The 26,191-nt window shown below is 40.7% G+C and overlaps 2 protein-coding genes across 2 annotated transcripts in view; both read left to right on the forward strand.

Annotated features, from left to right (window-relative positions):
* Positions 1-5,098: 5,098 nt before the first annotated feature.
* LOC130929726 (protocadherin-8-like) lies at positions 5,099-9,231 on the forward strand. The gene is made up of 3 exons (XM_057857148.1): positions 5,099-7,734; positions 7,927-8,152; positions 8,418-9,231. Exons 1-3 carry the CDS (start codon positions 5,278-5,280, stop codon positions 8,771-8,773), a joined length of 3,039 nt encoding a protein of 1,012 aa, XP_057713131.1. The 5' UTR covers positions 5,099-5,277; the 3' UTR covers positions 8,774-9,231.
* Positions 9,232-16,171: 6,940 nt separating this feature from the next.
* The window catches only part of LOC130929727 (leukocyte cell-derived chemotaxin 1-like), a 39,530-nt gene continuing 29,510 nt past the window's right edge, over positions 16,172-26,191 (forward strand). Inside the window, exons 1-5 of the mRNA XM_057857150.1 lie at positions 16,172-16,780; positions 18,564-18,651; positions 18,770-18,910; positions 25,618-25,758; positions 26,035-26,148. Of these exons, the coding sequence (XP_057713133.1) occupies positions 16,683-16,780; positions 18,564-18,651; positions 18,770-18,910; positions 25,618-25,758; positions 26,035-26,148 (582 nt within the window). The 5' untranslated portion in view covers positions 16,172-16,682. The remainder of the gene's footprint in view (positions 16,781-18,563; positions 18,652-18,769; positions 18,911-25,617; positions 25,759-26,034; positions 26,149-26,191) is intronic.

Consider the following 26,191-nt stretch of genomic DNA (forward strand, 5'->3'; position numbering starts at 1 on the left):
CACAGTCACGTGACAGAGACACTTAAGAGCCGCGTGCGTTCTGGCTTGAATAGAGAGTTCACAGAGAGCAGCAGAGCTACAGCGGCTGGACACAGCAATTCGAGCTAACAAGACTCTTAACATTGCATACCGCTTCAACATATTCAATAGTATTTAGTTTTCATTCATTTTAAATTAATATTCTGTCCGAACAAGCTTAACAGAGAATCCACACCGTGCCATCACACATCAAGCAGATGAATATGTAACTTTTTCTCCGTACTGACAAAAACAGCTGACTGTGGCCCCAGTAGGTAGGCTACATTAAGGAACAATGAAATTAACAGTTCACCTGCTGTGGCCTGAACGGAGCCTTACACCTTCCTCCTGGTGCGCATGGACTTGAATTGCGTGCCCGCTTGTGCAGTCCCTGTTTTTTCACCTCTTTTATCAACACCATCGTCATTTTGGGGCTTTTTGAAGAAACTTTGGACACTCAGTTGCCTTGACATTCTTCAGAGTAAGGCCAACGACATCATGCATCAAGAGAGACAATAGCTAATTAATATGCTCACTCGCCACCCTGTGGTCTGGGGTGTGAATTGCAACCTTTCAAAATGACAGATGGACTTTAGTTTTTTCCGTCACCGTTTTAAAAAATCGGTCAACGACGGAAAATATTCGGTTAACGCGACCCCTGATATATATATATGTATGTATATATGTATATGTATAGTATATAGTATATAAGTGTGTATGTGTGCATTTTCCTCCTTATTTTATAGAATTAGGTTGACCTGAAATACGAAGGAGTGACATTTAACAAATATTTTCTGTGTAACTAGGACCTAAAATCAGACATTTTGAATATAGCCTCTAATTCGAGCATAAGGAAAATATAATCTTTTTCGTGGCACTTTTTCATTTAGTTTGGACCCAAGCAACACAAGTAAAATGATTACAAGCCAGGAACAATTTTTCTGTTTTTTCCTGTAGCATGGTGTAATCGGACAATAAAACTATCTGCCTTTGAATTTGATTTGTATCAAGTTTAACACAAAGGTAAAGGGAAAAATATAGTTAGTGTTACACCAGATTGGCAATTTAGAAAATTATAATCACAACAAGAGTGGAACAGATACCCCCACCTCCAATTTCTGTAAAAAAACACATCTGTGGTGCAATCTTTGTTACTTGAATGTCTGTTACACCTATGATTTCAACACAATTAAAAGCTGTACATATTTTGTTTTCAATTGGTTTCTTTAAAAAAAAAAAAAAAAAAAAAAAAGATCAATTGCAAAATTGGACGTCTGGGAAGAAAAAACACATGCAGTGCAAAAGTGTTACAGGTTGAATACTGTGCCAGATGCATGTTTATGTCTATTCAGGTGTCTCCTATTTGACTTTGTGTGGCAGATGGGTTCTTTATAGAACATGCCAAGTGATATTAGCTTCTACTGCAGGGCAAGTGTTGCTTCTGTATAAAGAGGCTTGTGTGCATGTGGGATGGGAGGAGGCTGAGGAGGAGGAGGAGGATGGACGAAGAGAATGAGAAAATCTCCTAAAGAGCCGTGACGGGGCCCCAGTCGCTCTCAAAATATATTTTAATAGGCGGGAGCCTCACGTTCAGAGCAATTCATCTCCCATCTTGCTGTAATAAAAGGAGTGGTGGCAGAGGCTGTGGGGATGGAGAGATGGGGGACAAAGGATGCATGTGGCTTTGCCTCATTATGCAGCAGTTAGGTTGAGGTCTGGGTGGAGGCAGCGGGGGTTAGGGTCCCCACAGACCGGCTCAGGGGCCACAATGACGACGTGGACGGCTGAAAAGGGAGCCCCTGCCATGCCATTATACCCCGACTACTAACGAGGGCTTCATATGTCTTTGATATAATCTCACCATTTAAAACCCGATAAACCTCCCTTGCGTTTACGGCCAAATCCCATTTGTAACACATTTGTGAAAGACTGTAGCCGTGTGCGTGCATGTGTGCGTGTTTTCACCTGCTCTCGCAACGTGTTCCTGCGGGCGAGGCCAAGTAGAGTTGCATTTTAGAGCGGCTTTAATTTTATAAATCCCCTCTTGTGCACAAGACATCTCGTGAGCTGATCTCAAATTAGAATACGATCAACAGTTAAGTGTGTCCTTTTTTTTTTTTGCTCGCTTAAGATCGGGGCTGATAGGCAAACAATTACTGGATTACAACACACTAGGGTGGGGGTTGGGTTATGAATAATAGACTGTGGAAGAAATTTATGGAATTTATTAATAGGAATAAAACGAGCAATGAAATCATAATAATAGTAAGACCAGGGGTGAAAGTGGGCCAGAACGGTCAGGAACACAGTTCCAGTATAAGATTCAGGGCCAGAACGCAGTTCCGGTATAAGACTCAGGGCCCGAATGCGTTTCCGGTATAAGATTCAGGGCCAGAATGCTGTTCCGGTACAAGGTGCTTTGATTCTGAAAATATGACTGCAAGTGTCAAAACGCTATGTAAAAGAAAAAAAAAAAAATGCTCAGCTGCCGTACATGCATTTCATCTCCAAGAAGAAAACAATCTACCAACATCAGATTTACATACAGAATTGTTAACAACAAGCATAATAAAGTGCTTGTGTAGCGTAATCCGTTTCCACCAATATTTATTATTGATTTTTTTCCACGGACGGCATGGAGGTTTCCCCAGCTGCTGCAGTTATCTGAGTCTGACGATGATGAGTCACGTCAATGTGCGAATGCACGCAGCAAAGCAAAACGCCTGGACTCATTTATCCGTTCAATTGACTGACATACTGACATGTGATCAGCAGAGATGGTTAGCTCTGATTGGTTTAAATGTGCATGTTTTCTGGAACAGCCCAAAAAAAAAGCTTGTTGATAAAATGGATCAAATCTTTAAGAGCAATGAAAGAGTTGAGGAGGCTTATTTATCATATTTAGTTTTATGTTCTCTGATGGGGAGGTTCAGAACATCTTAACTGTCAATGTGCACTTTGGACTTATATTTGTTCATTTATGTTGGGCTACTTATTCATTTCCTTATGATTTAAAAAAAGTCAATGTTCTTCAAAATATATTCCATTTAACTCTGCATAATATAAGTAATTTGTACTTATTTTTCTAAATGTATGTTACTTATATCTTTATTATTTAAAAAAAATAAATAAAAAAAAAAAAATAAATAAAAAATAAAAAATAAAAAAAAAAAAGCAAATGTTTACATTAACTTCAATTTTAATATATATCCTATGTTCTTAAGTACTGTAATTTCCGGACTATAAGCCGCTACTTTTTTCGTACATTTTGAATCCTGCGGCTTATAGTCCAGTGCGGCTTATTTGTTGATTTATTTGTGTTAAAAGGCAACCCATGCCTCCTAGCATGCATTGCAGCACTACAGATGTAAGTAACAATCAAAATTCATGTTCTTTTATTTAATTATTTATTTATTTACTGTTCCAGTTGTTTCAATAATTGCTTGTTATGGTATTTGGTAACACTTTATTTGACAGCGGCGTCATAAGACTGTCATAAGACCATCATGATTATGACATGACGCTATCATGGGCATTACAGAATGCTTATGACAGATGTCATTAAGTGTCATCCAGCAAATTATGTTACCAACTCCATTTATGTCCAGCTCGGATCTTTTACATCCATTCAAAAGGGAGATCATTTCCCGAATAAAACTGAATGATAACTGTTATATGCATTCGTTAATGCTCATGACAGTGTCATGTCATAATTATGTCTAATTGTCTAACGACAGTCTTATGGCACCACTGTCAAATAGTGTTACCAAATACCGCAACTGGCAATTATTTAAACAAACAAGAACAGTAACTGAATAAATAATTCGCAAAGAACATGAAATTTGATTGTTATTTACATCTGTTGCGCTGCAATGCATGTTAGGAGGCATGATGGACGACAACAGTGTTGACAGCATGTGGCATGAAAGGTTCACTGTCTCCCCCAAGGAATCAGTGAAGGCCAAATGAAGCTTCTTGAAGCAATGAAGCTTTGCAGCCAATTAGTTAAAAGCTTCAAGGTGGTTTATTTGGTCTTCTGACCGTCATATGATACCGCTGTCTAATGAAGTGCTATCGGCTAATATCTTTTGGTGTAAATATCCCATAATACAGTGAGGACAGCTGCGGCTTATAGTCTAGTGCGGCTTATCCATGAACAAATGACATTTTCTTGTCACATTTGGTGGGTGGTGGCTTATAGTCAGGTGCGCCTTATAGTGTGAAAATTAAGGTAGTTAAAATTGAGATTTGGCATTTAGTATGAGAGGAAATGAGGGAAAATCAAAATTTGGAGTTTGGGGTTATGGCTGTTTTAGTTAACTTTTATTTTGCAAATCATTGAAAAAATAAAATTTTGAATGAAAATCAGTTTTTATAGTGTTATAGAAATAACGGTGCTAAAAAAGTTTTCTTTGCATTTTGGTAGTTTAAGAGGTTTGACCCCCTCCCAAAAAATGAAAAAAATAAATAAATAGAATAAAATTTCTGGCGACCTTCACGTCGGGGAGTTCCGGCAAGAAATTCTAGCCACTTTCACCCCTGAGTAAGACCCGTTACACCACATTCCTTTGGCTATCTGTTTTTGGCAATTAAAAGCATAAATCCGAAATGTATTCTGGATTAAGCGTTGAAAGATGCCCTGCTATCATTCCACTTCAGAAGGGTGCCACTGCTCAGTTTGAGACACGTGCATGGAATGAAACAATGTAGAAACATAAATCTATGGATGGATGGCATCCTACCTATTCAAATGTTTTGTCCTCTAGCTCAGGGACACTGCACCTCTCTGCACCCCAGACTCATTTAACAGCCTGGGGAACATAAACAAGCGACAGAAACTACAGCACATACTAAATCACTTCATGAATATAGCCTATATATTGGATGCCAAGATTTTCGACAGTCTAGGAATCTATATATAGGGTTTAGAGGTCTTACTGAAGTTATCCCTCCACCCCACTGTTTTCCTTCCCTAACTCCCCCTCCCCTACCGTTGCCCGGATTGGCTACACCGAGGCTCATTTGCATGCCTGTCCATATAAACCCTTTTGCAGAGACTGCAGCTCTCTTTGCACTGAAAGCAGCACACCTTACAGTGGGAGAGAGTGAAAAAGTAAGCCAGGGAGAGGAGCGCATTCTGTACGCACAGACGGACAGACATATGGAACAATTATTACTCCAGTTTTAAGTTTGAAGGTGTTTACTGGACTTTTTTCTTTATTTTTTTTAATTTTCAATACTAAATTGGACTGTGATAGAATGTTAAAACTCGTGTTGGGTGCAGAAATGAGAGAAAAAAGGTTGCTGTTATTGTTGGTTTCTTTAACCAGCCTGGCAGCTGTCACAAAGGCAAAGACAGTAAAATATCAGACCTTCGAGGAAGACGCCCCAGGCACGGTGATTGGTAACTTGGCCAAGGACATCTCCTCTACTTCAGCGTATTCCTCGGGGGTCTCCCGGTCCAGTTTCAGGATGATGAAACAGTTCAACTCCTCTTTCATCCGTCTGCGAGAAAGCGACGGGCAGCTGAGCATCGGGGAAAGGATAGACAGGGAGCGCATCTGCAAGCACACTCAGCAATGCCTCATTTCTTTTGACGTGGTAAGTTTCTCAAAGGAGCAGTTCAAGCTCATCCATGTTGAGGTGGAGGTCAAGGACATCAACGACAACTCTCCAGTTTTCCCTCGCAAGGAGTCAAGTATGGACATCTCAGAGAACACTGCCGTGGGGACGCGCATCCCTCTGGACTTTGCAGCGGATGAGGACGTTGGAGTGAACTACATCCAAAGCTATCAGATCTCAGTTAACAGCCACTTTTCAATCGATGTACTGAGCAGGGCTGACGGGGTTAAATATGCAGAGCTGGTGCTCATGAAAGAGTTGGACCGGGAGACTCAGGCTTCTTATGCGCTGGAGCTGATTGCGATGGATGGTGGGAACCCGTCCCGCTCCGGAACCACACGAGTCAACATCAAGGTGAAAGATTATAATGACAATAGCCCAATTTTTGACCGGAACAGCTTTGCGGTGGACTTGCCAGAAGATGCTCCAGTGGGTTCCCTGTTGCTGGACCTGAACGCAGAGGACCCGGACGAAGGGCTGAACGGTGAAGTGGTGTACGGCTTCGGGAACCAGGTGCCCTTGGAGATCCGCCAACTCTTCAAAGTAGACAGAAAAAGCGGGAGGCTCACCCTGGAAAGCCCTATCGACTTCGAAAGTAAGAACACGTACGAGTTCGACGTCCAGGCTACCGACTTAGGTCCAAACCCTAGTCCGGCCATTTGCAAAATTGTTGTTCAGGTGCAAGACGTGAATGACAACGCACCTGAGATCTCCATTACGCCCATGACTTCCATCACCGCTGGGATAGCCTACATCACCGAGTCTGCAGCCAGGGAGAGTTTTGTGGCTTTGGTCAGTACCTCGGACAGAGATTCTGGAGCCAACGGGCAAGTTCACTGCACCCTCTATGGACACGATCACTTCAGACTGCAGCAAGCCTACGAGGATAGCTTTATGATTGTAAGCACCAGCCCGTTAGACCGGGAAAAAATCCCTGAATATAACCTCACGGTCGTAGCTGAAGACCTGGGTTCTCCTCCTTTCAGAACCATTACCCAGTACACCATCCGTCTCACGGATGAAAACGACAATGCCCCGGTGTTCAGTAAGCCTGTCTATGATGTTTCCGTTGTGGAGAACAACGCGCCCGGTGCGTACATCACCACAGTGGTGGCGCGGGACCTTGACATGGGGCCAAACGGAAAGGTCACCTACAAACTAGCAGACACCTACTTCATGGGCTCGCCAATTTCCACTTTTGTGTCACTGGATCCTGCCAGTGGGTCACTTTATGCTTTACGTAGCTTCAATTATGAGGTGATGAAGCAACTGGAGCTCAGGATCACGGCCCGCGATAGTGGCTCCCCGCCCCTGACAGGAACGGCAAATGTTTTCCTGAGGGTCGTGGACCAGAATGACAACGCACCGGCCATCACCCACCCGGTGCTCAACAATGGCTCGGCTGAAGTCCTGCTACCCCGAGATGCGCCGAGCGGCTACATCATCACTCAGGTGGAGGCCCGGGATGCAGATGAGGGCATCAACTCAGAGCTTTCTTTCGGGCTGGCCACCGGTGAACCCTCGGTGTTCTCCATCAACAAAGCCACAGGAGATATCTACCTGAATCAGGTGCTCAGCCATGATGTGGATGACACCCTGAGTGTCACAGTGACGGTGAGCGACAATGGCAGGCCCGCGCTCACCTCCACCGGCACGCTTCACTTTCTCATCATTGCCGGCTCCCCGCCGAGCGACCGCACCGTGTACCAGGCAGGCGGCGGGGGCGTTGTGCCCGCACAGTGGGACCTGTCCGTGGTCATCATCGTCGTCTTGGCGGGGAGCTGCACTCTCCTGCTGCTCGCCATCATCCTCATCGCCACCACCTGCAACCGCCACAGAGGGGACAAGAACGTTGAGGACAGCGATTCTTACGGGGAGAAAGACACGCTGGAGCGGGGCAAGAACCACGTGGCTGGTAACCCGCTTCTCCCCATGCACACAGCTGCGGCGGCAGCAGGCTTCGAGGGACACTCGTTCAGTAGCCAGGCACAAGTCGGAGGAAGCGACATGTGTTCGGCCTCGGAGGACGGCAGCGAGGTCCCGTGTGTTTACGACTCAGACACAAACAGCAAACCAAGGGGGAATAAACATGAGGTGAGACGGTCATACGTGTCAGAGCTTTCACAATTATGCTTTGGAAATACTTCATAGGTTATTGAAGACTCTTAATTGCTTTACCATAAAAGATTGATTTTCTATACCTGCCACGAGATTGACTGGCAACCAGACCATTGAATGGAAAACGGTTTATGCAGAATTGAACTCATCTTTCTATCTAATTTACAGGGATATTCCACTTTGCCTGGCTATGGGAACGGAAAGGAGGCTGTGAGGCCAATCACCATCTGGAAGGGGAACTCTTATACCACCATCTCTGCCAGGGACCCTGCCTTCAGTGGGAAAGACAGTGGCAAGGGGGACAGTGACTTCAATGACAGTGACAGCGATGTGAGCGGAGACACGGGCTTGAAGAAAGATGGTGCTCCCGTTCCCCCAATGGGTGGTCAAAATGGTAAGGAGGGGAGTAAAAAGGGAGATTTTTTTGTAATTTTTTCTTGGGTAGTTAATGGATGTGTGGATGGATTCAAGCAAACATCAATATGACACACACCCATTAAACGCCACATTAGTACAATAGATCATGTCATCCCCCATCAACGTAATCCTACTTGGTTGTTCATATTTATTTGTTATCTTTTACAACACTGTTGTCTGACTTTTTGCCAAATAACATTTTATATCAGCTTCTAACCCTTTTTCTTTTATTTTAACTTTAGCATTGTGGGCTTGCACTAGTGAGTGTAAGGTTCTGGGTCATTCGGATCGCTGTTGGAGCCCTTCTGCAGTGAGAGCCAATGTTGCCCCCTCACCTGCCCCAACTGTCTCCTCCTTCGGCAGTCACTCCAAGACATCTTCCTTGCCTCGGGACCCCAATCGCAGGGACAACTACTACCATGCCCACATTCCCAAAACTGTGGGGCTACAGAGTGTTTATGAAAAAGTGCTGGACAGGGAGTATGACTATGTCATGATCACACCCACTAGGCCTGTTAGGGTTCAGGAGGTCTGCAGTGACGTATCTATTCCTGTGTACACGCCCAGCCCGACACACTGTAACAACAATAATGACTGAATAAGAGACTGCACATACGTATGCCTGCAAAATTTTATTGTATCCCATTATAATTTATGATCCCTTGACAATGAGAAGTGTAAAAAATATATATATATTTGTGGGCACATCCTAACGTTTGCGCAGCTTTGCGCATCTTTGTTTAATGTTAAAACAAAAGCCAATTCAATCACTTTGAGATTTTAATTGTTTGACATGAACTGTATTATATGCAAGTTTTGTACATAGAGATTTTTATTTTTTATATAAGCCAAAATCAAGCGGACCCATGTACATACACCTGTTTAAGCATGCTTCTATTTAAACTATCCGCATACTGTTTGGCAGGAGGATTCCAACATTATGAATAAAGTTGATAATGACATATGAAACTATCTGAATGTAATATGAAGTACTTGTACAGATTTTGTATTATCACAGCGTTGTGACAGAAAATAAACTTTGAAATACTGCGCAAACATTGAGTTTTCTTTTATACTGTAAGGAATTATACATAAAAACCGACAGGTGTCGCTCTTTTGCAGCCTAGGATGACGTCCTTGCATCATACTGAAGGTCAGTGTAGTTCTGCTACACACATAAAAATATGTAGGTACCCATAAATCATTGGCACGCATAAAGCCACAGAATACTAGATGGATTTGAAATTTCTAACTTGTTATCATATGAGTAAATCACAACCCACTGGAATATGCACAAGGAAGCCATCTACTCAGCCAAAATGTACAGGATGTTCACTTATAATTACAGTATATGACTCATTGCTGTTAGTGTAAGTATGTACACATACAAGCCTGAACATACATATTTTAATTGAAGTTCTGATACGTTTATTATCAAGTAAACGCTGATCTTGAAACATTTGACACATTCTCACCTAAAGGCAAGAAATAAAGGGGCAAAAAGCCTGACTTAAAGTGACAGCTTAAATTTGATTATTACAGACCCCGGTCTGCCTAAAAATGGGGCCTGCAGCAGGAAAAAAAAAAAAAAGTAATGGGTATATACTAACCTGATTGCCTTAAAAGAATCTAAGAGGGATGACAAAGAGGATTGTCATTTACCCATTAATGTCAGTTTACTCCTGAATAATGTGTTCACCTCATTTCTGAAATGATGACTACGCACGCCATGGTAAAGTACTGTGAATGCAAGTCTTCAGTCTTAACTATTACTTTAATTTTCAAAATACAGGTTGTCTCCGGGTTACGACGTACCCAACTTACGTGATTTCCACTCAACGACACAAAAGTCTTGTGTTTAAATAAATAAATAAATAAATAAATTTAAAAAATTGACTTTTCTTTTGTGATGTACAATGGGGCAAATAAGTATTTAGTCAACCACTAATTGTGCAAGTTCTCCCACTTGAAAATATTAGAGAGGCCTGTAATTGTCAACATGGGTAAACCTCAACCATCAGAGACAGAATGTGGGGGAAAAAACAGGAAATCACATTGTTTGATTTTTAAAGAATTTATTTGCAAATCATGGTGGAAAATAAGTATTTGGTCAATACCAAAAGTGCATCTCAATACTTTACCCTTTGTTGGCAATAACAGAGGCCAAACGTTTTCTGAAACTCTTCACAAGCTTTTCACACACTGTTGCTGGTATTTTGGCCCATTCCTCCATGCAGATCTCCTCTAGAGCAGTGATGTTTTGGGGCTGTCGTTGGGCAACACGGACTTTCAACTCCCTCCACAGATTTTCTATGGGGTTGAGATCTGGAGACTGGCTAGGCCACTCCAGGACCTTGAAATGCTTCTTACTAAGCCACTCCTTTGTTGCCCTGGCTGTGTGTTTGGGATCATTGTCATGCTGAAAGACCCAGCCACGTCTCATCTTCAATGGCCTTGCTGATGGAAGGAGATTTTCACTCAAAATCTCTCGATACATGGCCCCATTCATTCTTTCCTTTACACGGCTCAGTCGTCCTGGTCCCTTTGCAGAAAAACAGCCCCAAAGCCTGATGTTTTCACCCCCGTGCTTCACAGTGGGTATGGTGTTCTTCGGATGCAAGTGAGTATTCTTTCTCCTCCAAACACGAGAATCTGTGCTTCTACCAAAAAGTTCTATTTTGGTTTCGTCTGACCATAACAAATTCTCCCAGTTCTCTTCAGGATCATCCAAATGCTCTCTAGCGAACCGCAGACGGGCCTGGACGTGTACTGGCTTCAGCAGGGGGACACATCTGGCAGTGCAGGATTTGAGTCTGTGGCGGCGCATTGTGTTACTGATAGTAGCCTTTGTTACTGTGGTCCCAATTCTCTGTAGGTCATTCACTAGGTCCCACCGTGTGGTTCTGGGATTTTTGCTCACCGTTCTTGTTATCATTTTGACGCCACGGGGCGAGATCTTGCATTGAGCCCCAGATCGAGGGAGATTATTAATGGTCTTATATGTTTTCCATTTTCTAATAATTGCTCCCACAGTTGATTTCTTTACACCAAGCGTTCTACCTATTGCAGATTCAGATTATTTGACATTATACAAAATATGACATTTACTCACTTCCTCCTATATCCAATGGTCCGACAGTAGTTGGTCTTGTTTTGGCCAAGGTGAACGGGAACCTTTTGAAACCCAAAAAGTTTCACACGCCTCTCCCTGGTGCAGCAACAATTTTCTGCAGGCGTTTGGCTGGCGTGATGCGAAAAATAAACAAATTAATCCACAAAATCAGACGAATCCGCAGTCCATCTACATACTATAAAGCAATGCTCTATTGTGAGATCCTGACCCGGGTGACGTCACATTCGCATTCGTCCTAAACCCGAAACTGTGGCCGAAAGTCATGGCGCGGGATTCAAAAATGGAATATATGTATATAAGGATCCCTTACACACACATCCAAATGGTCCATTTCATTCAGCAGCATTAAACATCGCGTGAAATATGAAATAAACATGCTTTTTGGTGTCATACGCTCTCATGCAGAATTGGAAAGTCAAATACATGTAATGATATTCTCGAACATGAGGGGGGCTATGACCCCAATCCCCGAATCTACGTGTATAGGTACTCATCAACTGCGAAAATCGAGGGATCACTGTTGTCCCATTAAGGCAGGGGTCCCCAAACTGCGGTCCGCAGGCCGGATAGGGTCTGCCTCCACATTTGGTCCGGCCCCCTGAAAAATACCAGAGAGCATTTTGAAAAAAATTTTTTTCCCAACCGTGGTTTTATTTCCTGGCTTTTTCTGTGAAGAACCCAGAGAGGGTTATTTGGTTATTATCTATTTAATTAATAGTGTTATTATCATTTATTATTATATCACCGTATTGGCCCTAATATAAGACGGTGTTTTTTGTATTGAAATAAGACTGAAAAAGTGGGGGTCGTCTTATATTCGCGGTCTAGACATTATACCCATTCACGACGCTAGATGGCGCCAGATATCATTGAAGCGATGTTCTGTCATGACAGATCTCAGCTGCTCTTAAGTTTACCCAGTTTGCATTATTTTATTGCAATGTTTTTCCTTATTCAGATATGTTTCAAGACTGCAGTTACAGTTAGACTTCACTTTGATGGTTAATGCAGTTATTGCAATTTTGTTGTTTTATCACAATAGATTGGTTTATTTACATTTCAAAAACCAGAAGCCATCAATTTACGAATGTGATTACACTTTACTTTACATATTTAAATGTTCAGATATTAAGATTTGAATGAGGCAAAATAAAATGCTTTTTCTCTCAAATATATTGTTATAATTATATGTTTCAGATGTACTGTAATTATTTTCTGTATAAAAATTAATTTGGTGTTCAAAAACTCTTTTTTTAAACTTGAGTCTTGAAAAAGAGGGGGTTGTCTTATAATCAGGGCTGTCTTCTATTTGGGCCAATACGGTCTATTGTATTATATTATATTATATTATATGATAGTATTATTATTTTTATTTTATTTACTTTTGTTCCGTGAAGAATCCAGAAAGGGTTATTTGATTGTGGCTTTCTGAAAAACAATACATTTTTACATTTAGGCACTTCTGCAATCGTCACACTTTTTCTGTTACAAATTGACCCCAGCCCCTCATCAGAGAAGGGAAAAGTTATGTGGCCCTCACCATAAGCGGATTTTAAGGGGGGGGGTCAGGCCCCAATGGTAGCCGAAAAGTGTCATTGCATGAAATCGACTTTCCTATATATACAGTATAAAAGCTGTAAAGCAATATAACTGCAACAAAAATGAATTAAATGAACAAAAAAAAAATTTTTTTTTTTTTAATTATAGGTCCAAATTATTTTTCGAACACATCATGTGACTAGCACCTTAGACGGTCATTTGCTTGACATATAATTAAAAAAATAAAAATAAAATAGCGGAGGGCAATTGTATTTTTCAAATGATTTTTTTTTCTTTGATTGAAAAAAATTTTTTTTTGATTGAAGCAACTTTTTTGAGGATTGAATGATTTAGACACAAATTTCCTATCCATAATAGGCCCAAACACAAAAAGGATTGCTTCAAAGAAAAACTTTTTCAATGAAAAATTAAGTGTTCAAATGCAAATTTTTCAATCTCAAATATTTTTTCGCATTCGAAAATGTTTTTTATGATTGAAAAATTTTTCTTTTTTTGATTGAAGTGATTTTTCTTTTTAAAAAAATATATTGTATATATATTTTTAATGCAACTTATTTTTTGATTGAATAATAAAGACAAAAACGTCCTAGCCAAAATGTGGCCCAAACACAAATCAACATTACTTCTATCAAAAAAGTTGCTTCAATCAAAAAAATTCCCCCAAAAACTTTGACTCTAATAAAAAAAAAAATCTAAGAAAAATAGCTTTCATATGCATTTTTTTTAGTTCCAAATTTATTTTTGCATTCACTTTTTGTTTTTAATTGAAGCGACTTTTTTTTTTTTAATTGAAAACATATATTTTGATTGAAGCAACTTTTTTTTTACTGAATCAACTTTTTTTGGATTGAATAATAAAGACACAAATCTACCTCCATATAGCTCTGCCCTGGGGATACTATTTTTGACTGGGGTAACTACATTGGCACGACCCCGGTGGGCGTACCATAATCAATGGATGACGATCTTGGCGAAAAGTATTGCCTAAGCAGCCTGATTTAGAATTCCCCTCAAGAATGATGGGAAACAAACAAACAAAACAAAAAAAAATCGCTCATTGTCAACTTATTATTATGAATATTCTTGTAAGTTAATCTTATTGCTGACACTGCGTTTTGGGGTCATCAGCATGTTGTTCCCCCAGTGGCGCCTTTCATGGGGTGGCCAGATGGGGCCACTTAAAATCTTGGGGTTGCCAAAACTAATAGCCATAATTTCTGGTTTTCATTATATTATTGCAGTAAAAAGGTCAGGGGAAAACTATCAGAAAGACTTAAGGACACGGCTACTGATATACTTTGGTGTATTGTGTAATATTTGATGTTACTAATGATTTAATGTGCATAGTCCATAACTGTCCAGTCAACATTTTGAGTTCCACAAAAATTCTGTTTCATTGTGTTATGTATATATTAGGCATAAGGTGTACATTTAACTAGGGCTGTCAAACGATTAAGATTTTTAATCGAGTTAGTCACAGCTTAAAAATTAATTAATCGTAATTAATCGCAATTCAAACCATCTCGAAAATATGCCATATTTTTTCTGTAAATTATTGCTGGAATGGAAAGATAAGACAAGACGGATATATACATTCAACATACTGTACATAAGTACTGTATTTGTTTATTATAACAATAAATCCACAAGATGGCATTAACATTATTAACATTCTTTCTGTGAAAGGGATCCACGGATAGAAAGACTTGTAATTCTTAAAGGATAAATGTGAGTTTGTATATTGTGACTAAATATTGCCATCTAGTGTATTTGTTGAGCTTTCAGTAAATGATATTGTAACGACTTAACTGTTCTGCCCAAATGCATGATGGGAAGTGGTGCAACCATGACTGTGTGTGGTGGCTGCAAATGCTATATCTTCTCTGCGTTGGGTACACTACAGGGTGTTTAGAAAAAGATCAACTCCTGTCATTCTTCCCCACGTCGCATCCTACAATATTTATAGTTGCTGTGGGAGAGATGACAAAGCTTTTGCCAATTAAAAGCACGGACCCAATGAATGCTTGTATCTACTCCACTCACTTGACACTGCCTCTTATCTCTGTATATAAGTAAAACGGCGCCATTGGAGGCTGTTTGCGGCAATGCGTGAGTGAGTCGTACCGCGAATGCGTTAATTGCGATAAATATTTTCACGTGATTAATTTAAAAAATTAATTACCGCCCGTCAACGCGATACATTTGACAGTCCTACATTTAACTCCTGCATAGGCGTGATCTCCTATCACGCCTATGCAGATGACACACAACTGTACATTTCTGTGTCCCCACATGATTATAGTCCCTTAGTCTCCCTGAGTAAATGCATTCATCAAATCAATGAATGGATGTGCCAGAATTTTCTTCAGTTAAATGTGGAGAAGACAGAGGTGATCATTTTTGGGCCAAAAAAGGTCAAAGATAAGCAGGCAACTTAGCTCAATGTCACTTACAGCTACAAATCAAGTCAGAAACCTTGGCGTAATTATTGACTCAGACCTAAAATTTGATAGCCATCTAAAGTCCGTCACTAAATCTGCTTATTACCACCTAAAAAATATAACCAGAATTAAGGGGCTTCTGACTCAACAAGACATAGAAAAACTTATGCATGCATTCATTTTCAGCAGATTGGACTATTGCAACAATATATTTACGGGTCTTGATGAAAAAATTAGTCAGGAAGCTGCAGCTAGTACAGAATGCTGCAGCCAGAGTCCTCACAAATACAAGGAAGCTGGACCACATTACACCGGTTTCGAAATCGCTACACTGGCTTCCAGTGAGTCAAAGGATAGACTATAAAATACTACTGCTCGTCTACAAAACACTTAATGGCCTTGGGCCAGAATACATGCTTGATTTGTTAGATTCCTATGAGACATCTAGACCCCTAAGGTCGTCTGGAACGGGTCTTCTGCATGTTCCAAGAACAAGAACCAAGCAGGGTGAGGCAGCATTTAGTTATTATGCTCCTCACCTCTGGAACAAGTTACCTGAACGTCTGAAGAATGCTCAAACTGTTAGCTCTTTTAAATCAGGGCTAAAACCGCTTTTGTTTAGCACTGCATATCCATAACTGTCTTTTTTTATTTATTTTTGTTCTATTTGTTATTAAATGTGATTTTTATGTATAATTTTATTTCCGATTTTGATTGTCTTGGTTTTTACGTTGTATTGATTTAAATGTGATTTTTATGATCTTCATGTGATGTAAAGCACTTTGAATTGCCTTGTGTTGAATTGTGCCATATAAATAAATTTGCCTTGCCTTGCCTTAGCAAAACAAAATACAGTGGTACCTCTACATACGAAGTTAATCCGTTCCAGGACCTTGTTTGTAAGTCGAAATGGTCGTATGTCGAGCAGGATTTTCCCATAGGAATACATTATAATTCCATTAATTCGTTCCACAGCCCAAAAACCTGCACTAAATCCTTAAAAAATACTGCTGGTGCTATTACAAATGGCAATTACACGTAGCAAAACAAATAAATTATAAATCAAAATTGGAATAATGTAATAAAAAGAATAATAATAATTCCTGTAATAGTGTAACGAATCGGGTTCTAATAAGGCGGACGTTTTTTTGTGTACCTGAACGCACCGCGGGGCTCACGTGCCAGAGACAGACCGGTGAGCTTGAGTTTCACTTTCACTTTGAATGTTCTCTTGAGAACACCATCAATTGCGGCAGACAGCAGGCGTTTTGTGTTGAATAAGTTGTAAAAGAAATGATGAAAACGTGGCGAAGCTGGCGATTTCTTTGGAGACAATAAGAATTGTCAGCTTAATTTATAAAGACTGGCGAACGATGGTCGGAGGAGGACCGTGGAGATGTATTGTTGAGCCATTTCACGGATGCCCACCCCACGCTCATATTTTTCTGTCATTTGCATCTTCATTTCGAAGGTAAGCATCAACTTTTTCCTTGTTTCACCACCTGTACCAACCTTTTCTGAAACCTGTGTTGATTTGTCACACAAGAAAATCCGCCGTGCATTCGTCTGCGGTGCTGCCATTGTCGTCGTATTTCGAGCATGTCGTCGGATGTAGAAACAAATGGCGAGTCAAATTTTACGTCGGATGTCGAAAAGTTCGTGTGTCGAAGCGATCGTATGTAGAGGTACCACTGTAAATGCATTCATTTGGGATGAAATGCATAACTGATGCTACAACAATCTAACGACATACTGGCAAGTGGGGTGGCCAGTGGGGTGGCCAACCAATTTATAGGCAGTGTTGGGCACGTTACTTTAAAAAAGTAATTAGTTACACTACTCACTACTTCTTCCAAAACGTAACTGAGTTAGTAACTGAATTACTCTATAGTAAAAGTAACTAGTTACCAGGGAAAGTAACTATTTCCGTTACTTTAAAAAGAACTTGTTGTATGTCAAAGAATTTGAAATTTTCTGAGCAGTATTCGAGTCAGTGGAATAGAGAAGAACAGACAGGTAGTTAACTTGTTAGGTGCTTCAGCAGATTTGAATTGCTTACCACAGATGTCGATAAAAGCTTTGCCCCGGGACATAAATTACACATTACGTGCAGGTTCTTTCCTTTAATCTCGACAAACTTGAAATAGTGTCTATATCTCCACCTCTTAAAGGACGATTTTTCTTCTGACTGCTCTGCCATCCCGACCCTGTGCATCTGTTTTGCGTGTGTGTGTTTGCCACACGCGCTGTTCCGGTTTGCTTGTGAAATCACCGGCTCTGATTGGCTTACCACGACACATGACTCTAACCCTCAGCCAATCACAATCACTTCCATCGCATCTCTCGAGGGGCTGCATTCAGGTAGGCTCGTTTCCCGACAATTCACGTCACCTTCAAAGCGTCTGCCGTCCTCAAGATGGAAGCAGAATTATTGCTGGCTGACAGTGGGAGATGGGAACGAGGCTAGCATCAGGTGTAGCAAACACAGAAATGTTACCAAACTTTGGAAAGGCATTGTCTAAATGAATGAGCAGGGACAAACAGCTTGGAGTCAGAAGTACGTGCGCTATTCTCGAACCTGAACGCACCCCAAGCCTTGGAGCAGAGAGTCGACTTGACACGGCTGGTAGTTTCTTCAATTTATTCAGAGTAAGTAACGCACCGCTTTTAACCGTCAGTAACGGTAACGGCGTTGTAACGGCGGAAAAAGTAATTAGTTAGATTACCCCGTTACTGAAAAAATAACGCTGTTACGTAACGGCGTTATTTATAACGGCGTTACTCTCAACACTGTTTATAGGGGTGGCCACGCCACCCCTGGCCACCCTCTGGTGGCGCCACTGTGTTCCCCCCCTGCCCCAAAAGCCTATGGCCCTAACAGGAAAAAGTTTGGGGACCCTTGATGTAAAGCGCCTCATAAATGTAGACACGTAAGATGTTGTTAGAGTGGAGCCTGACGTTGAAAAAAAAACTTCAACAAGATCTTGACTGAAACGCTGCGTCGTCTTCATCAGAAAAAAAGCAACAACAACAACAAAAAAAACACACACAAAAAAAAAAAAGAAACAGTAGTTGGACTCCACCTCGATCCTCCCCTCAGAACGAGAGAGAGAGAGAGAGAGAGAGAGAGAGAGAGAGAGAGAGAGAGAGAGAGAGAGAGAGAGAGAGAGAGAGAGAGAGAGAGAGAGAGAGAGAGAGAGAGCAAAGAGTGAGGGATGGCGCCATTCATGAGCAAGTGTTACGGGGATCCTCAGGTGTGTGTCTCAAGTAATGGCGGATAACTCTGAGAAAGTACCGATCGCGTCGGCGGGACCAGAGGACGTGCAGCAGTTCATGCCTCCAGTAAGAGTCTCCTCATTCATGCAAAATTTTTCTCAATTTAGGAAGCCTTGGCTTATACCTCAAGTACTAATTGCCACACTTTCTAACACCTCCTATGTAAAACTTATAATTCTTACAGGCGTATTCAACCGTGGCGGTGAAGCCCGCGGCCAACGGGCACGCTCTGAAGGCCGGGATCGCGGTGCTCATTGCCGGGACCCTGCTGGTCCTCTTGGGGGCCGTGGGAGCATTCTACTTCTGGAGCAACAATGAAAAACACGTAAGACGGCTGTTTCCATGAATTCAAGCGTGTCCTATGATGGGGCGCTTAAATGGTACATTAGTCCGCTGCGCCAGACAATTCCATTAGGTTGCAGAAGCAAATAGGAGCAGAAGCTTTACTTCTTAAAACGCACACACAACTGGGCAGACTTCCAAGAAAAAAGGTACACATGTAGTCAGTTGAAAGTAGCATAACTGAGGGCAAGACTCCAAACTGGAGGATTTTTTTTCAGTGTAAGAAAACAGCTCAAAGTTAAACAAGACATAGTCCACGATGGCGTACATGAATGGAGCCCTTGTGTATATGTAGAGGACGCTGGTAGGATAGGGTGGGGCAGGGGGGCTACTTCTCTGGTCCGGCTGATGCTCCGGGGGCAAGAGGTGTGTGAGAGAAAAGGAGTATAGTAAATTTGTTCAATTTTCAATTTCAAATCAAAAGCTGAGTTCACCAGAAAAAGTTATTCATCTCATATAATGAAAAGTAAAGACTATCACATGGATTAAAGGGCAGCTTTCTGACTACACGGTTATTAAAGCTATTTATAAAACAAAAAGTGCTAGGATAAATTGAGGTGACAGAAAAGTGCTGAAATGAAATGATTTAAATGCTTGTGTTTGAAGTTGCAGAAACAGATTAACTCAATATATTAAGTTGACCTACAAATATATCCAGTGGAACCAGAGGGTGAGAAACATGAATTGAGTGGATCTAGTGGCAGTCCTCGATTGAATGCGGCCCTGTGTAGAACCATTCGGTGCTCCCCCAACCAACCAGATGTGGATTGAGTAGCCAAAAATTTTACCCCAGTAAGAGTAGCGTTACGTCAAAATAATATTACTAAAGTAAAAGTAATCATCCAAAAATTGTACTCAAGTACAAGGAAAAAAGTATCCAGTAAAAAGAATGCTCAAATAATGAGTAACACTGTGAGTAACTGCTTTTTTGTATTTGTATATTTGGTACTTTTTTCTCTCAGCACAAACCTATCTATATGATCTGTTGATATAATGATACTGCACAATAACCCATTACATAACCACATTATGCCAAAGAAATTTAAAAAATAATAATAACTGAATTCCGACGAGAGAGAAAAAAAAGCCTGAAATGTAGCATTATTCCTCTAAAGAGCACGAGTGCCCTCTAGTGGAAAAAATAGTTCCTAATTTGAATAGTAATTAGTTCCCTCATAGTTACTATTATGAAATTAAAAGGTTCATATCTCTGTGTTTCTGTGTTCAATTGATGCCAAATAAAAACTGGAAGAGAGGTTTACATAATTGGTTTCGAGTCATGTTGAGGGTCAAATATTTCATTTTTTACAGTGCTTTAAAGACGCCACGTGATTGAACAGGCTGGCATGATCATAGAACGGCAAGCTTTCGTCAGATTGGTGTAATGGAGTCATGTGATTATTGTCGCGACGTCTCATTGGTGTAATTGGTAGAGCTACTCTTGGCATGGCTGGCAAAAAAGAATAAATCTAACACGTAGAATTAATAGGAAAAATGTAATGACTATTGTGTAGCCCAAAGTAGCGCAGTAAGAGTAGCGTTTTTTCTTCACAAATCTACTTAAGTAAAAAATAATGCTTGGTAAAACTACTCTTAGAAGTATATTTTTCCCAAAAAGTTACTTAAGTAAACGTAACTGAGTAGATGTAACGCGTTACTACTCACTTCTGCAGCCAACCTACCACTGCACATAGCGATGTAAATCAAGGGTGTCAAATATACGTCCTATGGGCCGGAACTGGCCCGCCAGTGGGTCCAATATGACAGTCTTGGTTGTTCTTTCTGACAGGCACCTTGTAGATCATTCATTCTATACAGTATACATACTAGGGGTGGGAACCTCATGCTACTACACAATACGATATGATTTGCGATACAAAGCTCACGATAACTATGACCTCACGATATGGCGATACAACGATTATTGATATATCAGTCAGGAAATGATTTTAGGATACTCTACAAAACACATAAAAACATGTTGATTTTGGGGCATTTTATGCGTAACTTCCTGTTGATTTTGGGTTACAGAACAGGAAGTGACCCGGGAATGAATAGGCAAAGACTCAAACTCAACAGGAAGTGATCTGTAAATACCCTAAAATGAACAGAGAGTGACCCGTAAACGCCCCGAATATCGGAAAGACTGGCTGCGAATGTGCTTGTTTCGAATGAGCGAACGTTCATTCGCCCCGCCCTGTCTACAGTACATGGATTGGGTGTTTAGCACCTTTTTAAAATGATATCTCGATTCTTGGCATGATTGTATCGATAACCTTTTGAGATGCAAAGTACAGTGGGGCAAATAATTATTTAGTCAACCACCAATTGTGCAAGTTCTCCTACTTGAAAAGATTAGAGAGGCCTGTAATTGTCAACATGGGTAAACCTCAACCATGAGAGACAACGTGGGAAAAAAACAGAAAATCCCATTGTTTGATTTTTAAAGAATTTATTTCCAATTTGGTCACCAACAAACAAGCAAGATTTCTGGCTGTCAAAGAGGTCTAACTTCTTCTAACGAGGTCTAACGAGGCTCCACTCGTTACCTGTATTAATGGCACCTGTTTTAACTCATTATCGGTACAAAAGACACCTGTCAACAACCTCAGTCAGTCACACTCCAAACTCCACTATGGCCAAGACAAAAGAGCTGTCGAAGGACACCAGAGACAAAATTGTAGACCTGCACCAGGCTGGGAAGACTGAATCTGCAATTGGTAAAACGCTTGGTGTAAAGAAATCAACTGTGGGAGCAATTATTAGAAAATGGAAGACATACAGGACCACTGATTATCTCCCTCGATCTGGGGCTCCATGCAAGATCTCACCCAGTGGCGTCAAAATGATAAGAACGGTGAGCGAAAAAACCAGAACCACACGGGGGGGACAACAGTAACAAATAGAGGTGTGCAAAATTTCCGATTCTTAGATTATTCGCGATTCGGCCGTGGAAGATTCGAGAACAATTCACAAACATCCAAATTCCGATTATTGAAATATGCCAAGTAAAGCAGAAGTACGACACACTCAGCGCGCCGCGCGGTCTTCGGTACGCAATTAGGGACGGAGCGAGAGTAGGTAAACATCATGCTTCTCATTACCCGGCCCCTCGGGTAACGCCAATGCTCAACTCATGGCTCTAGCTCAACTCATGCCACGAGATAAAAAAAAAAAACCACAACAACATACCTGACTGCTGCCGAAAAGCTGCTACATGCCACATTATGTTACGGTAGATATCATTTATATAGGACTAGATGCATTATAGCTTCGGTATCGTTACCAGCACATCTACAAAAAACTAGATGCGGGCGTTAGTAACGGCCGCCATCTTAAAGCAGTACACTTCCCTGCAAGGCTGTTGTTGCGAACCTTCCAAGCGAACCTAATTAACTTTTTATCTAAAATACTCCTAAATCGGTAAAATATTGACTTGAATCTATCTTTAAAATAGTTTTAAAACTTTCACATGTTGAAAGTAGACAAAAGAGAAATTATGGAATAACAGGAGCAATTTTAACAACTTTAACGGTTGATTCACAACATTAAATTAATTGAAAGTAGTTTAAAGCTGCTGATATAGAATGGGGACTGGAGTTTTTTATTTACTGTTATTTTTGTATATTTGTTTACTGCTATATGTTAACTTGATACTGAAATAGTAGTTTGGTTTAGCCTGAAAGGATTTTTGAACAATTTTGGAACTAATGTAAAAAACAAATTTAAAAAAAAAAAAAAAAAAAAAAAAAAAAAAAAGGAGTGGGGTGCATCAATAATCGTTTTATAATCGAATCGGAGCCTCTGAATCGTAATCGTAATCGAATCGTTAGGTGCCCAAAGATTCCCAGCTCTAGTAACAAAAGGCTACTATCAGTAACACAACGAGCCGCCAGGGACTCAAATCCTGCACTGCCAGACGTGTCCCCCTGCTGAAGAAAGTACACGTCCAGGCCCGTCTGCGGTTCGCTAGAGAGCATTTGGATGATCCAGAAGAGGACTGGGAGAATGTGTTATGGTCAGATGAAACCAAAATAGAACTTTCTGGTAGAAACACAGGTTCTTGTGTTTGGAGGAGAAAGAATACTGAATTGCATCCAAAGAACACCATACCCACTGTGAAGCATGGGGGTGGAAACATCATCCTTTGGGGCTGTTTTTTTGCAAAGGGACCAGGACGACTCATCTGTGTAAAGGAAAGAATGAATGGGGCCATGTATCGAGAGATTTTGAGTGAAAATCTCCTTCCATCAGCAAGGGCATTGAAGATGAGACGTGGCTGGGTCTTTCAGTATGACAATGATCCCAAACACACAGCCAGGACAACAAAGGAGTGGCTTTGTAAGAAGCATTTCAAGGTCCTGGAGTGGCCTAGCCAGTCTCCAGATCTCAACCCCATATAAAATCTGTGGAGGGAGTTGAAAGTCCGTGTTGCCCAACGACAGCCCCAAAACATCACTGCTCTAGAAGAGATCTGCATGGAGGAAAGGGCCAAAATACCAGCAACAGTGTGTGAAAAGCTTGTGAAGAGTTACAGAAAATGTTTGGCCTCCGTTATTGCCAACAAAGGGTACATAACAAAGTATTGAGATGAACTTTTGGGATTGACCAAATACTTATTTTCCACCATGATTTGCAAATAAATTCTTTAAAAATCAAACAATGTGATTGTCTGTTTTTTTCTACATTCTGTCTCTCATGGTTGAGGTTTACCCATGTTGACAATTACAGGCCTCTCTAATATTTTCCAGTGGGAGAACTTGCACAATTAGTGGTTGACTAAATACTTATTTGCCCCACTGTATCACGATATATCACCATTTCGATGTTTTGTCAGACAGAATCACATGCATTTATTTTGAAATTGGCGCCATAAAACCGTAGCTTAGTGATTTCTGTGTGCACTATTGTACTTGGATCAGTTTCGTGTCCGCAGTTAGATCTGCTAATTTGCCCTCTCCCAGTCAAAATGGATTGGCCGTCGAGCGCCAATGGAAGCCAGTGATTTGACTTATTCCACCAAAAATAAAGTAGTGCGGGCAAATGAGATCTAATTGTCATAAATGCGGCCTGCAAACAAAAATGAGTTTGACACCCTGTGCGTGAATGATCAACTTACATATGGCGGAAAACACAGACAAGACTGAAAAAGCAGTTTCTGCTCTTGCACTCCTCTTTAAAAGAAACTGCTGTATTTTAAGCCAAAAGAACTCTTGTGTTTGATAAAACAACATGTCTATATGCTGCCATAGCAGATTCATGGCGCATTAAGCCCCTGAACTATTTTTAATTTGTCCGTTTTATCCTGAAAACCCCAGTTTACAGACGTCACGCAACCGCTTTTGTTTCAACCCAGCCATAAAACGAAGGTAATAAATCATATTTATTATTCAAAATGTCTGTCGTTTTTAGCTTAGAATCATTAATTGATGTCTCATATTTCGTTAAAAAAAAAAAAAAAAACGACTTAAAGAAATTATTCACTCACATATTTTAAACTTTTAAACAAATTATGTCACAATAAAAAAAAATGGCGTTTGTAAAAAAGTCACGGATATCTACCTCATAACTATCGCTTAATTGTATTTATTTTTTTGTTACTGTCGCATTTTCTCCGATATGTTAGATGATTAATAATCGACCTAAACCAAAAAAAAAAAAACGTTTAAAAGGGTAAATATATGAAAAAGAAACTCTTGACCACTCCTTGATGTCTGCGATTTCTGCATCGCGACCCTTGTTAAATGACCATGTTTCACCCATAAAATCCCCCCAAAATCCAGCTGTGGCCATTCACAGCTGTGTCTTGACACTCAGTGATACATGCCGCATGGAGTTTTTGGATCGAAACAAGGTAAGCACTCGATAATATCGTTAAAGTCATTACGTCTGTAATTCTGCTCTCGCGTGCTCTCGCCTCCAGATGGGGTTTTGCTGTTTAAAAAAAAAATTAAAAAATTTAAAAATACCCTCCTGTTCAATATTTTTATTCCGCTAGAAAATTGAGACTTTAAGCTTTCCAATGATGTATCACACATGCATATCGGACAAGTTTGAAAGTTGGCTAAATTGGGGGTCTCGGAGCGGAACTTCAAGTCACCTGAGTGTGTATTATTAATTCAAACTTCATTACTGGGGTAGTAGTTATAAACAGTAAAACAAAGGCTGCATTTAGAAGTAAATTAGGCACTTCAAATCAACTTGAGTTGATTTACACATGAACGCAGAGATTATATAAATTACTTTCTTTCATGAAATGCCAGTTCATTTGAAATGACAAAATAAAATCTGAGAACAACTAAACTAGCACTTCTCTACGATCCAGCAATCATGAGACTTGCATTCGCCCGCATTTTAAAAAAAAAATCACTCTCATTCACTTTAAAACAATGTGCTAGCCTTAGCCCCGCCCCCAAATACAAAGATCTTTGAAGAAAAAATATGTCACACATGCTTGACAACGACATCCCTGAAGATTCCCCTTAAAATGTCAAAATCGGCATACAAACTCAAACAATTTGTACGTCTCGATGACATTAGAAAGTAATTTTGGTTTTTTTTTTGGGTGGAGAGGGGACACATCTCACAAGACTGAGAAAAGGTCCTTAAAAAGAGAGGACTGGGGGACTGTACGTGGAGCAGATTCTCTTAACTGTCAGTAAATGGCAATCTGTTTGCATGTTTACGCAGGTCTACAATGTCCACTACAGCATGAGCATCAATGGCAAAGTGGAGGAGGGCACGATGGAGATCGACACAGAGAACAACATGGAAAAGTTCAGCACCGGCAGTGGAGCGGAAGAGGCCGTGGAGGTCCACGATTTTGAAATTGTAAGTGAGCAAACTGCTTAAGGGCGCTCGTGTGCGGAAAGAAAGTCAACACATGACGTTTGCTGAATGTGATTCTCAAACATGCACAGTATCAACCTTTGTGGGCCAACTGTCTGAAATAGAATCCACTTGAGGACATTGCAAGCCAAGTAAATAAGTTCTTGGACTGTTTTAGCCTCATCTGCTGGAATCAATAATTTTCACCTTTTTGTGGTGATATTAATTTAGTACAGGTGACAGAACAGGAGGTATACAAATCATGCTTTTCACCTTCAGGGAATCACTGGCATCCGGTTTTCAGGGGGTGAGAAGTGCTTCATCAAAACCCAGGTGAAGGCCAGCCTTCCAGATGTGGAGGGTCTTGACAAGGACTCACTGACCTTCGATTTGGTGGGTTGGGCTTTTGTATCTTCTTGATTATGCTTCTAAATTA

This window comes from Corythoichthys intestinalis, chromosome 14 (genome assembly GCF_030265065.1).
Source record: "Corythoichthys intestinalis isolate RoL2023-P3 chromosome 14, ASM3026506v1, whole genome shotgun sequence".
Lineage (NCBI taxonomy): Eukaryota > Metazoa > Chordata > Actinopteri > Syngnathiformes > Syngnathidae > Corythoichthys > Corythoichthys intestinalis.

Bases quoted from the DNA above. Each gene is read 5' to 3' on its own strand.
- LOC130929726 (XM_057857148.1), top strand. From the start codon at position 5,278: ATGTTAAAACTCGTGTTGGGTGCAGAAATGAGAGAAAAAAGGTTGCTG. The intron at 7,735-7,926 runs GTGAGACGGTCA...TCTAATTTACAG, and splicing joins CAAGGGGGAATAAACATGAG to GGATATTCCACTTTGCCTGG. The intron at 8,153-8,417 runs GTAAGGAGGGGA...TTTTAACTTTAG, and splicing joins CCCAATGGGTGGTCAAAATG to CATTGTGGGCTTGCACTAGT.